This window comes from Lissotriton vulgaris, chromosome 10 (genome assembly GCF_964263255.1).
Source record: "Lissotriton vulgaris chromosome 10, aLisVul1.2, whole genome shotgun sequence".
Classification (NCBI taxonomy): Eukaryota; Metazoa; Chordata; class Amphibia; order Caudata; family Salamandridae; genus Lissotriton; species Lissotriton vulgaris.
In genome coordinates, this window is record NC_141698.1 from 6803143 (window position 1) to 6817355 (window position 14213).

General features: G+C 50.1%; 1 protein-coding gene across 2 annotated transcripts in view; it reads right to left on the minus strand.

Annotated features, from left to right (window-relative positions):
- HUWE1 (HECT, UBA and WWE domain containing E3 ubiquitin protein ligase 1) overlaps positions 1–14213 on the minus strand; it is a 1800886-nt gene that overhangs the window by 123699 nt on the left and 1662974 nt on the right. The window contains exons 70-73 of one of the 2 annotated variants that reach the window (XM_086940169.1): positions 5170–5402; positions 4020–4147; positions 2990–3086; positions 2648–2803 (exon numbers count right to left, since the gene is read on the minus strand). In XM_086940169.1, the coding sequence (XP_086796295.1) occupies positions 2648–2803; positions 2990–3086; positions 4020–4147; positions 5170–5402 (614 nt within the window). The remainder of the gene's footprint in view (positions 1–2647; positions 2804–2989; positions 3087–4019; positions 4148–5169; positions 5403–14213) is intronic. The other variant, XM_086940170.1, reaches the window with a different exon arrangement.

Consider the following 14213-nt stretch of genomic DNA (forward strand, 5'->3'; position numbering starts at 1 on the left):
GGTCAGGGCATTCCTTGGACTGACTGGGTACTATAGAAGGTTTGTTCAAAATTATGGGACCATTGTGGGCTTTCCAACAGATGCAACATCACAATCCTAGAATGAAAATCCTGGACTATTTGATCCAGAGGGAAGAATCGAACATGCACCGTATTCTGAATGGCTAGAATGAAAGGAACCCTCTGCGATGGAGTGAGGTGTGGTTTCAGTACGTTGATCGTGAGCCCCAGCAATGTCAGGAGGCTTGCTGTCATCTGGAGGTGGTTCATGACCGACTATTCGAGTCCACCTTCAACAGCCACTCACTGCTACGCCCAACAGCATGCTGCGACTACCACCATCTTCGTGAATACTGGAGGGTCCCTGGTGAGGCCAGAAAGGAGCACAGCAAAATGAAAATACTCGTGGCCCGTCTCAAACTGCACGTAGCACTTGGAAAAGGTACAGATTTAGAGAGTATAGAAGTCAGACACGGAGGGACTGAGGCAAACCCGCTTCCCAAGGTCAAGACCGATTTAGTTAGGAGTTGGACAGAACAATGGGATTGAATGCACTCAACGCGGCAGGAACAGTCATGAATCTTGTTGCTGAGTGTGGAGTCTGCTCCGGAGTCAGAGCTGAACCGAATGCTACTCTAGGAGGTACAGATGACACCGAAAGGGTTCAAACAACAAAAGGCCTGATAGGTTGAGAGTACCTACACAACTACCTCTTTTTGGAAAACCGCATACAGCAAGGTGATATAAATTTCAACCTGCTATTTTGTCCAATGTCACGTTATCCTGGTCTCTCTTTTTTAATGTATTGAGCAAGAGGTTTAACAGAACCACATTGCTATTAAAAAGATGCCAACCCACACAAGTCCTTTCTTACATCAAAACATGAAAAAGTAACACAAAGGAAAATAAGTGAAAAGTGAGAGGGCACCTCACGTACGCAACACCAGGGAGGCTACCAGCCGGTTCTCGCTAGTATGCCCACGTTTATCATCATTGGTTACCCAATCACAAAAGAAAAAGTAAAGTGTAAAAGGAGAGAAACAGAAAAACAGGTGAACAAAGCACCAACACAACCCAGTGATTGACAAAGAACAGACTTGTTCAATGCCAATTAAAATCGAGATAAAGACTCACTCGTAATGTACCCTCTTTATTCTGGAATGTGATCTTTACTCAAACTAAAAGCACAGCATGTTGCTAACCTTTTCCAGGAAGGCCAAAATGTTTCATTGCCAGTTACTCATGTTGTGGCAAATTCTTCAGGGCAAGGGGTCCACTCTCCTCAATGTGCACAATTTAATGTAGTGCGGGTTGGCTGATAAAACACAGAAAGGGTGCCAAAGATGTAGAGCATGGCTTCCTTAAACATCTCACTTTATTGTGGTGTCTTAGATTAACTCCAACATTTGGGTTGCAATGAATCTGCTTCAGAATTGGCTCCTCAGTAGGGGACTAGGAGCAAGACTGCAGGGCACCTAGGCATCCGCACAAATTCTCAGGCAGAGATATGGGAGGCTTGGTGGACTTCTTGTGCTTCTTTTTACAATATAAATTACCTGAAGACTTTGGACAGCAATGACGACCTGTCACTGGACTGGACCAGAAAACAGGTAAGTGTCCCTTACTTTGAGCGAGAACAGCCCTCAAGCGGCTTCTTGCAGAGCTCTGGGACAAACAGCTAGATTTTATGTTCCCGAATCAACATGGAGATCGGTCACAGAAATCTGTTTGAGAAAGTCCCTATATGGCTTAAACAACGTAGGCTTATGAGAGGACATGTTACTGCAGTGGATTAAATTAGATGGGAAAAAACTCTTCCAGTATAATAAAAATTAGAATCTAACTTCAGACTGGTGTATGGCGGCAAGGAAATAACAGAACTAACATGAGCACGGTTGAGTGGAACTATAGACAGCGGTCACTTTGAGGGTGGAGAAGAGTTGACGCGGAACCACACACCGCCACCTAGTGACGCGCTGTGGCTATACTAAATAATCTCCTGGATTCAGTTTGACATCTGGGGATGTTCTAAAGGTGAAAATTCTGCAGTTAGACCCACCAGGAAGAGTTTTACCTTCTATTATGGTAGGATACCAACTGTGGCACACAAAATAAAGAACCAAACTTGATGTCAAAGGATCGAAGTGAAGTTATGGAAGCTCAAAGTCACTTATGCTTGTGATATCCACATAACTGAGCCACAACTGGCATAAAAATCTGGCCTGCTGTTGGACACCAATGAGGGATCTGTAGCATAAGAAGTAAATATGGACAGGGCTATCCACACAGCTTTACAATAAGATAGTGAGAATCCTCATCCTTCCATCTTGGACAACGGCATGGAAACATAACTGCCCTGCTACCTGGCTCAGGAGAATATCAGACATTATTAGACTGCACATTTTTCACTTTGTTGATTCCGTTTTGTTTGCTTGTACCCTTCTTGCTGCATAATCTGTAAATCTCTGATACGCTCGGTGGTCATGAACGCGCTACACATCACTTACCATCCCCTGAAGAAGCAATCCATGAATAATGATTGTCTTGGCACCTTCCGAGAACCTTCTCCATACGAGTCTCATGACAGCAGCCACAGAACAGCTGAAGAAGATCCTAAAGACTACAATGATGCAGAGGGTTAGACCTACCTAGAACTGCATGCTGGTCGTGCGACTCCTCCAGTTCCTTCAAGCACTCTCCTAACATGTCCCACAGCTCATCTAGACTCAGCTGCTCACTTAACAACGGAAGCTCTGGCAAGCGCTCCTCTTTCTCTGCTTCGACTGGCTGAGATGCTTCCGAAACTAGGGAACAAAAAGAAAACAAACACTAGGCATGTAATCCCGTCACCCCATTTACAGATTATTGAAATTGCCCCATTGTGACTTTAATGGCTAGTGCTTACAGTAGGTCACGAATAAATGCTACAACTCCAGTCCAATCCCTGCTCAATACTAAAAATGTTTTACCTGGCAGCACTGAATACTGACCAACAGACTGGGTGTCCTGGGCTGCTGGAGAGGGTTGGTCCACATCCATGGGGGACTCGTCCCTCCTAGTAGACACTTCTGCTTGGCTGGGCTCCGACTAAATTAGAGACAGCGTTATAGAGAGAACAGAGGATGCTTTTATGGTTACTGTAAGGATACTAATGCTACAAACCATGAAAAAGAAATGGAATTAAAACTGAAAACATACAAATAGAAAAACACAAAGCTATTCAGTCTCTCACTTTCCTATGATTAGTCAGGCTGAGCTTCTCTGAGGAATAGGACGATTGTCAGCAAGCGGGCAGGCAGGACCATTATACGTGTTACACTGAGAAATAGCAAATGGAATCCACAGTGACCTGCAAAAGTGTTGTAAATCCATTTGTAATAAAATGGAAACCCTGGCATCTGGAGCAGAGAGAAGTGACGGGTCAACCCAAGAAGGGATACAGAAAATGACCTTTCAACACTGAATGATTATTCCTCCAGGCTGCAGGTGTACAGTACGTACAGACAGGAAGGCAAGCTCCTTATACGAATGTGAATTACTGTTTATACTTGAACAATTTCCCTCTTTCTCAAGAAGGCTGTGGGCAGAAGGTAAAAAAGACCAAGGAGCATTACAAATGGAGTGACCAAGACCATTATCTTGCATAGTTTCTCTCGAATCAACACAAACAAGACCATTTGTGCATCAAATCTGCAAGGCCAGGGAATTCACACATGGCAGGATGGGCACTCAGCACAGGTGGATAACAGCATGCGCTTCATGTAAATGCATGCTAAGTGTGGCCACAGAACTTTTGCATTGCAAGGCGATGCTGTGCAACAACTGCCATATTCAGATCAGAGGTCTACAGAGGCGCTAGCTCATTCTCACATAGAGATTCCAGAGACATGCAGACAAATGAACAAGACGACTCACAATGTGACCTACACAGGAAAGAATGGGTAGCATGAAGGGATGACAACAGAAAAGCCAAAATAAAAATAATGGATGGCCTGCAAGCACCACAGGCATCATGCTAACCGTTGCTGTTTGCTGCTGTCTCCGCGCCCTTTGACCCTCACGTACCATTTGTATAATGGCATCAGCTTCAGCCTCCAGCTGCCGCACAGCTGCTTGGATGCTGCTAGCCGAGCCCAGGCTGGAAGCACCTGAGAAAAAGAAAGAGTATGTGAATATATTTTGCCTGGAAAAGCCCCAGTCAGTGGCCGTGTTTTTTTTAAAAAATGTATTTTTTTCTTTAAGTATTACATGTTGAGAGTTAAAAAGTCTTGAGTCATGGATTTTCTATTTTGTTCATTGAACACATTTAAAATACATAAATACCAAGGTACAGGGGCAAAATGCAGGCCCCTGCATTAGAGGGGGAAAGACTCTGAAGGGCCCCTATTTAGTTAACATGCAGTGAATATCTGAAATATGAAAGACTTGGTGCCCCTTCCTCACATTCGGCAGAGTGGAGGCAACTCAGTTACTGTTAAGCCACTATGAAAGTCCAGTTTCTGAGGATCTAAGGCACGAGATTCAACCAGGATAAAGAGGGAGACAAATTAATTTGGGAAGAGTGTCCATGCATATGGGAGCTTTGTAAACATAATGAGTTCCATATGTCTAAAAAGAGGTTTTGAATTGGCTGAAGAACCTAATAAATGCATGTGGGGAGGGAAAGCAAAACCAGCGAGAAATACCTACAGCCACGGAAGCTAGTATGACCACAAGGAAAAATCACAGCGTGGGTGTGAACACCATTCTGATAGTTAATCTGGAGCAAGAGAAAGTAGGAGTCTGTGAGAAGGAACCATTCATAGAGGTATCAAGTACCAAGGAAAAAGCACACGCGTGGAAGAAAAGTTTCAATCCAGGGGCAACTAAGAAACAGGAGGAAGAGTGTGAGAGTGAGCTGTGCACCAAGTGCACTGCCCAGAGCCAAGGAAGCATGTGGCTACACGGGAGGGAGAGGTCCTCGGGGTGTCACTCTTGGTTAAAAGGATGTGTGTCCATGAAGTGGAGGGAAGAGGGAACTATATTAATCTAACTGAATAAACGAAGACAAAGGAAATGGAACAAGCAAAGAGTGATACTGTTATGGGGTACACAAAGTAGCTCCAGGCATCCTTGATGTGAGGATGACATTTCAAACCTGTACTACAACAAGGCTCAGATTGAAACATACCTAGCCTGCCAGTCTGTTTTGCCTTCTTGTTGGCGCGTCTTGTATCATCTCGAAGCTGGATGATCACCTGCAGCACTCTCAGGAAGAACTTTTGTGTTGATGTCTTGGAGGTCAGCATGGACATGGAAGGCAGCTGCAGCTCCCGGCCCCCTAGCGACCGTTTCTGGGAGGCCACAATCACCACATTCTCAGCTATGTCGAACCTGGAACGCACAGGGGCGACATGCACAAACCTGACATTTTAACTCGCACCTGGCCCAGGATTCAAGGGCATAAAACACTCACCGGGGGTATGAGGGATTATTAATTTACCTCTACAACAGTTGAATTTAGCTTCTTAGGTACGTACACCAAGTATTGATCATCGCAAACTTATCAGTTATAAAAATTGAAAAAATGAGTAAGGTCTAATACAAGTAGAATGTTGAAGCGAGTAACCATTGAGGAAATGGAAAGGTCCAGAGGAATACTTCAATGGGAAGGGGAATTCTTGATGGAAATAGAAAAGGATAAGATAGCAGGTGAGCAATATAAAGTGACAGAGTACAGGTTGATGAGACTGATCTCGAAGAACAAAAGTGGCAGGAGGACAGAACTGGATAAGATGTCATAAGTTGAGGGGGATAAGTGAAGACATTTGAATGCAAATCAAAGAAAACAAAATCAAAACCAAAAATTAGAAGACAGCCAACAAAGAAAAATCAAAAGCAGTGACATGTGAAGGTCAATAAGGAAGGCGTAATCAAGAATTAAATGCACACACAGGAAAATCAAAGATTATGAATGTATTAAGATGAAAAAAATAGAATGTACGTTTTAGTGGCCATAAAGAAGCGTAGCGTACCCATTCTTCGGACCAGAAAAATGAAAGCAACAAGAGTAAATGTCCTATAGGGGACATTTCACTCGAGTCCAAGATCAGCAGCTCAATGGCTACCAGTTGGAACAATTGGTGTTTGTGGGGAAATGGCATGTAGTATATGGTGTGGTTGTGTGACCTTCTTGTGAAATACACAACCAACTCCTTTAGGACCAGTTGAGTTTTGTTTGTGATGCTCTTCGCTCAACCCTGGGTAGCTGTGGCCCTAAGCAGTCAGGCTCACACAAAGGAACAGGTGTAAAGCAGTTATGCACCACCAAAACAACTGAAGAATACACAAGAACCTAAAGAAATCCAACAACAATTTATAAAGATAGTTTCGATTTTTATATTATTATTGACACCAAAACGAAAAAGATCCATCCATTTAGGTATGCTCTTTATACCCTTTTGAACCCCTTTGTCTAGCATCGATATAACTTTTTTTTCTGCTCTGATATGTCTACTATCTCCCCTGGGCCTCTCAGGTTGAGCACCTTTTTGTTCCACATTACTAAGGTTAGCTGGAAACCACAGCTGGGCAGCGACTCCCAAGTCCTTCAGTTCTTGGCTGCGTAACCTTGGATATGTCAGATCTGATATGGAAAGACCAATCAGATCTTTTATAACTCCCTACTTTCAAGGCCTCTAAGAGGATCCACTCTTTAAGGATGTAAGGTTCAAACTTAATGAACAAGTTACTTACCTTCGGTAACGATATATCTGTAAGAAACATTAGTTAGTGTTAGATTCCTTACCTTAGAATAATCCCAGGCGTCAGTCTGGATCCGGAAACTTTTGCGTAGCAGTACCCCTGCGCGTCGGTAGGCGTCGTCTGCAGGCGTCCCCTGCGGCTCCGCGTCTGTCGTCGGCGTCGTGCGCCGTGATGACGTCGCTGGAGTATATAGACGCCGCCTCCGCGCGCTGACGTCAGTTCTTTGTACACAGCTTTTCCGCGCCAGAAAACGCAGAGCCATGAGAGAACCAACACTGGTGCCATTTGAAACTAGGGCCCTGAAAGGGATGTCCTTAACCCTAGGTATCAGTTCGCAGAACGGGGAGGATGGGTGGGTTTGGTAAGGAATCTAACACTAACTAATGTTTCTTACAGATATATCGTTACCGAAGGTAAGTAACTTGTTCATCTGAAAGAAACACGTTCGTGTTAGATTCCTTACCTTAGAATAGATACCCCAGCAATACCAACCCCGGTGGTGGGTCTGCGAACCAATACATTCCTACACCAGAAAGTCCTGTTGGACAGAACGGCCAAAGAAGCCATCCCTCCGGACTTGACTGTCCAGGCAGTAGTGCCTCGCAAAGGTGTGCAGCGAGGCCCACGTAGCCGCCTGGCAAATGTCCTGCAAAGGGACTCCCCGGCCCAGGGCAGTAGTAGCCGCCGTGGCCCGAGTGGAATGGGCCCTCAGCCCAACAGGAGGCTCCTTCCGAGCCAAAGAGTAGCACGCTTTGATGCACAGAACGACCCACCGAGAGATGGTTCGTTTACACACCGCCCGTCCCTTCTTCGCACCCACGTAGCCAACAAACAGTTGGTCATCCACCCGGAACTGGCGTGTGCGATCCATATAAAATGAAAGCGCACGTTTTGGGTCCAGACGATGGAGCCGCTCTTCATCCTTTGAAGGATGCGGAGGCGGGAAGAAGGAAGGGAGGGTGATGGACTGCCCGATGTGAAAAGCAGAAACTACTTTGGGCAGGAAAGAAGGTCTAGTCCTAAGAACCACCTTGTCAGGATGAATGGACATGAAAGGGGGTTGGACAGAAAGAGCCTGGAGCTCACTCACTCTCCTGGCAGAGGTGATGGCAACCAGGAAAGCCGTCTTTAAAGTCAGGAGACGGAGAGGACAAGAATGAAGGGGCTCAAAGGGAGCACACATCAAAAAGGTTAGAACCAGGTTCAAGTCCCACTGAGGCATCACAAACGGAACAGGAGGATACATGTGTGTGATGCCCTTCAAGAATCTCGTTACAATAGGGGACTTGAACAAAGAAGGCTGATCAGGAAGCCTTAGAAAGGCGGAAAGGGCCGAAAAGGTAGCCCTTGATAGTGCCCAGAGCAGAGCCCTGCTGGGCAAGAGAAAGAAGAAACAGAAGAACCTCTGAAAGAGGGGCAGAAAGAGGATCCACAGCCTTTGCTGTGCACCATGCCACAAATCTGTTCCACCGGCAGGCGTATACCGACTTAGTGGAGGGACGCCTGGCTGCCAGAATTACATCACAGACTTCAGGAGGCAAGTCAAATGGCCTCAACTGCCGCCGCTCAATCTCCAAGCATGGAGGTGGAGACTGGATAGGTTCGGGTGGAGGACCGTCCCCTGCTGCTGCGACAGAAGGTCCTCCTGAAGGGGCAGGCGGATCGGGGGACCGACTGACATGCTGAGTAGCTCGGGATACCAGTACCTTCGAGCCCAGTCCGGAGCCACAAGGATAACTTGGGCCCGGTCGCGCCTGATCTTCTTCAGCACTCTGGGCAGAAGTGGTATAGGCGGAAAGGCGTATAACAGACCGCAACTCCACTCGCGCCGAAAGGCGTCGCTGTGCGAGTGCCGTCTTCGAAACTCCAACGCGCAGAACTGATGACATTGCGCGTTCGCTTCTGTGGCGAATAGATCTAGCCAAGGCTCTCCCCATTGCAGAAAGAGGCCTTGCGCCACGTCCGAGTTCAGACGCCATTCGTGATCCATCGAGCACCGACGGCTGAGTTCGTCCGCCCTGGCGTTCAGAGAACCTGCCAGGTGTTGAACCGTCAAAGTCACGCCCTGACGTTCCAGCCACTGCCAGAGGCGCAGAGCCTCCTGGCAAAGGGTCCACGACCCCACTCCGCCCTGTTTGTTGCAGTACCACATGGCGGTGGTGTTGTCGGTGAACACCTGCACTACACTCCCGTTGACAAAGGGGAGGAATGCCTTTAGTGCTAGACGAATCGCCCGCAGCTCCAACAGGTTGATATGGAGCCGGGACTCCGCCGGAGACCAGATGCCTCTGATCTCTGCCTCTCCCAAGTGGCCACCCCAGCCCTGGAGGGACGCGTCCGTCACGACAACGTGCTCCGGTTGGGGAAGGGAGAGGGATCTGCCTCTGACCCAATCGCGGTCCGTAAGCCACCACTGCAGTTGTCTCGCAGTGCCCTCCGAGATCAAGACGTGGTCGGACAAGTTGCCCTGATGCTGGGCCCACTGAAACTTCAGGTCCCACTGCAGAGCCCGCATCCGCCACCGGGCGTGATGCACCAGAAGGATGCAGGAAGCCATCAGTCCCAGCAGCCGCAGCGTCAACCTGACCGAAACCCGGGATAGCGGCTGAAAGATGGGAATCAAAGCCTGTATATCCCGGACCCGCCGTTCCGGAGGATAAACCCGAAACTGCGCCGAGTCCAGAACTGCTCCGATGAAGAGGAGCTTTTGAGAGGGACACAGGTGTGATTTCGGCACATTGATGGAGAACCCCAGGTCGTGCAAGAGGTCTGCCGTCATCTGAAGGTGGTGGACGACTGTCTGGGGCGAGCCCGCCTTCAACAACCAGTCGTCTAGGTAGGGGAAGACTGAAACCCCTAACCTGCGCAGATGGGCTGCGACCACCGCCATCACCTTTGTGAACACCCGTGGGGCGCTGGTAAGGCCGAAGGGGAGCACGATAAACAGAAAATGCTCCTGGCCTACCGTGAACCGCAGGTAACGCCGGTGGGCCGGCAGGACGGGGATGTGAAAATACGCATCCTGCAAGTCCAACGCTACCATCCAGTCTTGCGGGTCTAGAGCAGCCAAGACCTGAGCTAACGTCAACATCTTGAACTTCTCCTTCCGGAGGAAGCCGTTGACGTTCCTTAGATCCAAGATAGGACGTAGGCCCCCCTTGTCCTTCTTGGGTACCAGAAAGTAGTGGGAATAGCAACCACGCCCTACTTCTGGCCCAGGAACGCGCTCGATGGCTCCCTTGGCCAAGAGGGCCGTAACTTCCTCCTGCAGAAGCGTCAAGTGGTCCCCCGACACACGGTGGTTCTGCGGTGGCATGGCTGGAGGAGTAGTCTCGAAGGGGAGGGAGTAGCCCCTTCGGACGAGTTGCAGCACCCACCTGTCCGACGTAATCGTGCGCCAGTGAGCGTGGTGATGGCGAACCCTGCCACCCACTGGCGTCACATGGGGCCGAAAGCACGGACTAGGAGGATTTGGAGGCAGATGCTGCGGGGGGAGGTGTGGCCTGACCCCGCCGTTGACCCCGACCGCCGCCACGGCAGTTTCCACGGCCGCCACCGCGTTGAAAGGATTGTTGCGGCGCGTGGCTGGCAGCACGTGTGGGGACGCCCCTTCCTTGGCCACGAAAGGAGCGAAACGAACCCGTTTGCTGGCGCTGGGTCGAAAGACCCAAGGACTTGGCCGTGACCCTGGAGTCCTTGAAGCGTTCCAGCGCGTGGTCCGCCTTGTCACCAAAGAGGCGACAGCCATCGAACGGCATGTCCATCAAGGTATTTTGGACGTCTGTCGAAAAGTTGGCGGATCTCAGCCAGGCGTGGCGACGAATCGCCACCGTCGTTGACATAGCTCTGCCCAGCGAGTCGGTCGTATCAAGACCACACCGTATGGAATATTTAGCTGCGTCTCGGCCCTCAGCCACAGCCTTGCCGAGCTTCGCCCGCACCTCCATGGGGCATTCTGGCAGCACTTTCGCGACCGTGTCCCACACAGAGTGGGTGTAGCGGCCCAAGAGGCATGCGGTGTTGCAAGACCGCAGTCCCAGACTCAGGGACGAGAAGACCTTCTTACCATAATGGTCGTACCTCTTGGATTCCCGATCGGGCGGGCCGACGGGAATGCGGTCTGGGAGGTAGAGGCCTGGATCACCAGACTCTCGGCGGTGGGATGGGTGGACAGGAATTTGGGGTCGTCCGGACAAGGACGGTGGCGTCTGGCCACGTTCCGATCAACAGGCGAACCTGAAGCGGGCCTGGACCACGTGCCCAACAGAACGTCTGACAAGGCTTCGTTAAACGGCAGCAGTGGCTCCTGTGGGCATGACTGCGGTTTGAAGACCTCAGTGAGGATGTTAGGCCTCACGGCCGCGACGGGGAGCTCAAGGTGTAAGGCCTTGGCAGCCCTCATCAGCACCACTGAATATGCAGCTCCCTCCTCCGACACCACGGAAGGAGGAGAGACAAAGCCAGGGTTAGGAGAGTCGTCCAGACCACTGGCGTCCCCCAAATCACCTGTCCAGTCCGGGTCATACTGGCACTCGCGTGACAGAGGGTCCTCAGACCCCTCCCAACCTTCCCCGTACTCTTCATCATCTCCATACTCGGAGTCAACGATGTAGACCGGCTCCTCGGGGGTTCACAGGCCCCATCGGCGTCGAGCCCGGCGTCGATCGACGCCGGTCCGACTCGGCGTCCGGATTCGGGGAGGGAATAGGGACGGCGCCGCCCGGAGCCGGCGCCGGAGCCCCGGCGCCGGCCGAAGCCGGCACAGGAGAACCGGCGCCGCGCGGCGGCGGCGTCGGGGGTAACCCCGATGGAATCGGCGCCGGACCAGCCGGGAGGCCAACCGGCGTCGACCCCGAAGGCCCTTGCGGCGCCGGGGTCGGAGCCGTCGGCGGCACCGGGGCCGGAGCACCCGATGGTGTCGAGCCAGGGACACCCGACCCGCTAGGGCCCCCGGACGGTAGCACTGGGCCCGAAGGCGCCGTAGGCCCCGTCGGAGAACTGAGCGCCCTCATGGCCATGAGGAACGCCTCAATCTCCTCAGGCGTCGCACCGTGCCCAGGGACCGGAGGGTATGGGGCAGGCCGCGCCGGCGACTCTCGCGGAGCCGCGGGGTTAAGGTCACCCGAACCCCCGGCCGCGTCGCGCGAGCGTCGGGGGGGAGTCGGGGGTACGATGACGACGCCCCGACTTCTTGTGTTTCTTACCTGACGAGCCCGACGAATGGTGACGACCCGCGACCGCTCCCTAGAACGCTCCCTGGACCTCCGGCCGGACCGAGACCGCTCCCGACGCGGGGCCGACACCCGGAGCTCAAGCAGCTTGCGGGACCGCTCCCGTCTAGCCTTGTTAGTGAGAGCCCGGCAGTCGACGCAGGCGTCCACGTCGTGGTCGGGGCCCAGGCACCGGAGACAGAGTCGGTGATGGTCCGTGACCGACATCGTGCGGTCACACCCGTCACAATTCTTGAAACCGGGCATCCTACCAGGCACCAAAAGAGATAGAAGTTTAACAAAGTTGGTCAAAAGACCGGAGTACTGCTCTTCGGATCTGCGCTTACTGGCGCGGAAAAAAGAAGAACTGACGTCAGCGCGCGGAGGCGGCGTCTATATACTCCAGCGACGTCATCACGGCGCACGACGCCGACGACGGACGAGGAGCCGCAGGGGACGCCTGCAGACGACGCCTACCGACGCGCAGGGGTACTGCTACGCAAAAGTTTCCGGATCCAGACTGACGCCTGGGATTATTCTAAGGTAAGGAATCTAACACTAACGTGTTTCTTTCAGATCAAAATGTTTCTCGGCTTTTTACTATTTAGTTTTTTTCTGAAAGTATCACAATAAATTCTCTGAATACCGCAGGCTAACTCACTGGGGTAGACCAATGGAATACATTCTTTGATTCGCTCTACCATGAACCCTTTCAGGTACTCACCATCGACCCATTCCGGGACATTTAATATTCTCAAGTTATTATGTCTTGCGTTGTTCTCGAACGTCTTCAGCTTATCGCAAAGTTCTTTCTCACCCACTCTGTTTTGATCCCTTCATGATTCACCTCCACTTCTTATTTTAGTTCTTCCACTGAAGCTTCCAATGTATTCATCTTTTCCATCAATGCATTCATCTTACCTTCCAACACATCGCAAGCACCTTGAATGTTTGCCTGATTTTTCTCTGAGGTCACAAATTTGAGTCTAATCTCTTCCGTTAGCCCTATAAGGAGTCCCTCAAGCCCTGTCCATTCTGTGGGGTTTTGTGTACCCCCATTTATGTTGTGAGGTTGTAGTTTTCTAGTGCCATTATGTTTTGCAGTTGGCTCCATTAATACTTGAAATAGATTTTTTGTGAGCAGCCCTTTTAAAGTCCCCACATGCTAACAGTCTATGGCAATCCTTTCATCCTAGACACCATAACCCTGCCCTTTTGTAAGGCACCTGCATGAGGTTGCAAGGTAAGATAGGGTTTATCCGCCTCTTTTGCTATCTGGACTTTGAAAAATGATCTCACAGGGAAGGATTTTAGTGCTTGGATCACCAGTTATTTGCCTAGTTTTTTCTTTATTCTCAAGTAAAGGAGGAATCGAAGAGGTCAAGCCTTGAGTTCAGAGTAGCCTTACTTTTACATACAAGAGTTTCCGCAATTGCAATCGGGGGGTGAGGAGGACAAGACCATATCACTATCCATGAGCTGTTTCCCTGAAGCATTTTCTGCACTTGATAATGGCATTATACTCGCTTTAGAATTTCTTAGGAAGTACCTACTCCCTCCTACACACTCACTGACTGCCTCACAGCCCACTGATCTGTTCCCTTTGTATTTACTTAGGCTTAGCCAGCAGGGCTGTAGGGCTCTTGCTATTGCCTTGCACAGCCCCTTCGTGTCCGCCTCAGAGGGTGCTCAGGCAAGCTGGATGGCAGGGGGGGAGTGGGGGACCAGATGTTTGTGAGGTGAATGGGACGTAGCCCTTGGTGGAGAGCATACGAGGGAAAACAATGAAAAAATGCTCAATGGCAGCAAGTTGTGAAGCAGAGCATAAGCACAAGAAAAAAATAGTTGCAAAGGGCCTGTAAATCAAGCAGCCATAGGAAAGATATCTGGGAAAAATGACAGGTGGTTATAAGGGAGATCCCCCCCAAGTATTCTATCCAGGAATGTAAATGAACCTATAGTTAAAAGTAGGATGAAGATCCTGGTATATCGAAGGCAATCAGATGCTGGCATAGTGATGCTACAAGATAATCGGTAAATGAGGAGGAGTGCGTAGCAGCCCATAAAGGGGCAAAGATGGAGTAGGGACTTCCTTTGAACAGCGCATTTGATCTGTACAAACGAAGTGGTGATCATAATAAAGAGTGCTGTGCAGATTACTATGGTTGAACATATGTCAGATTGGGGGGCATTGGTTAATAGAGCAGATTAATATTTATAGTACATGGAAAGCAATTGTAGGTTTTTGTGGTCCTAACAT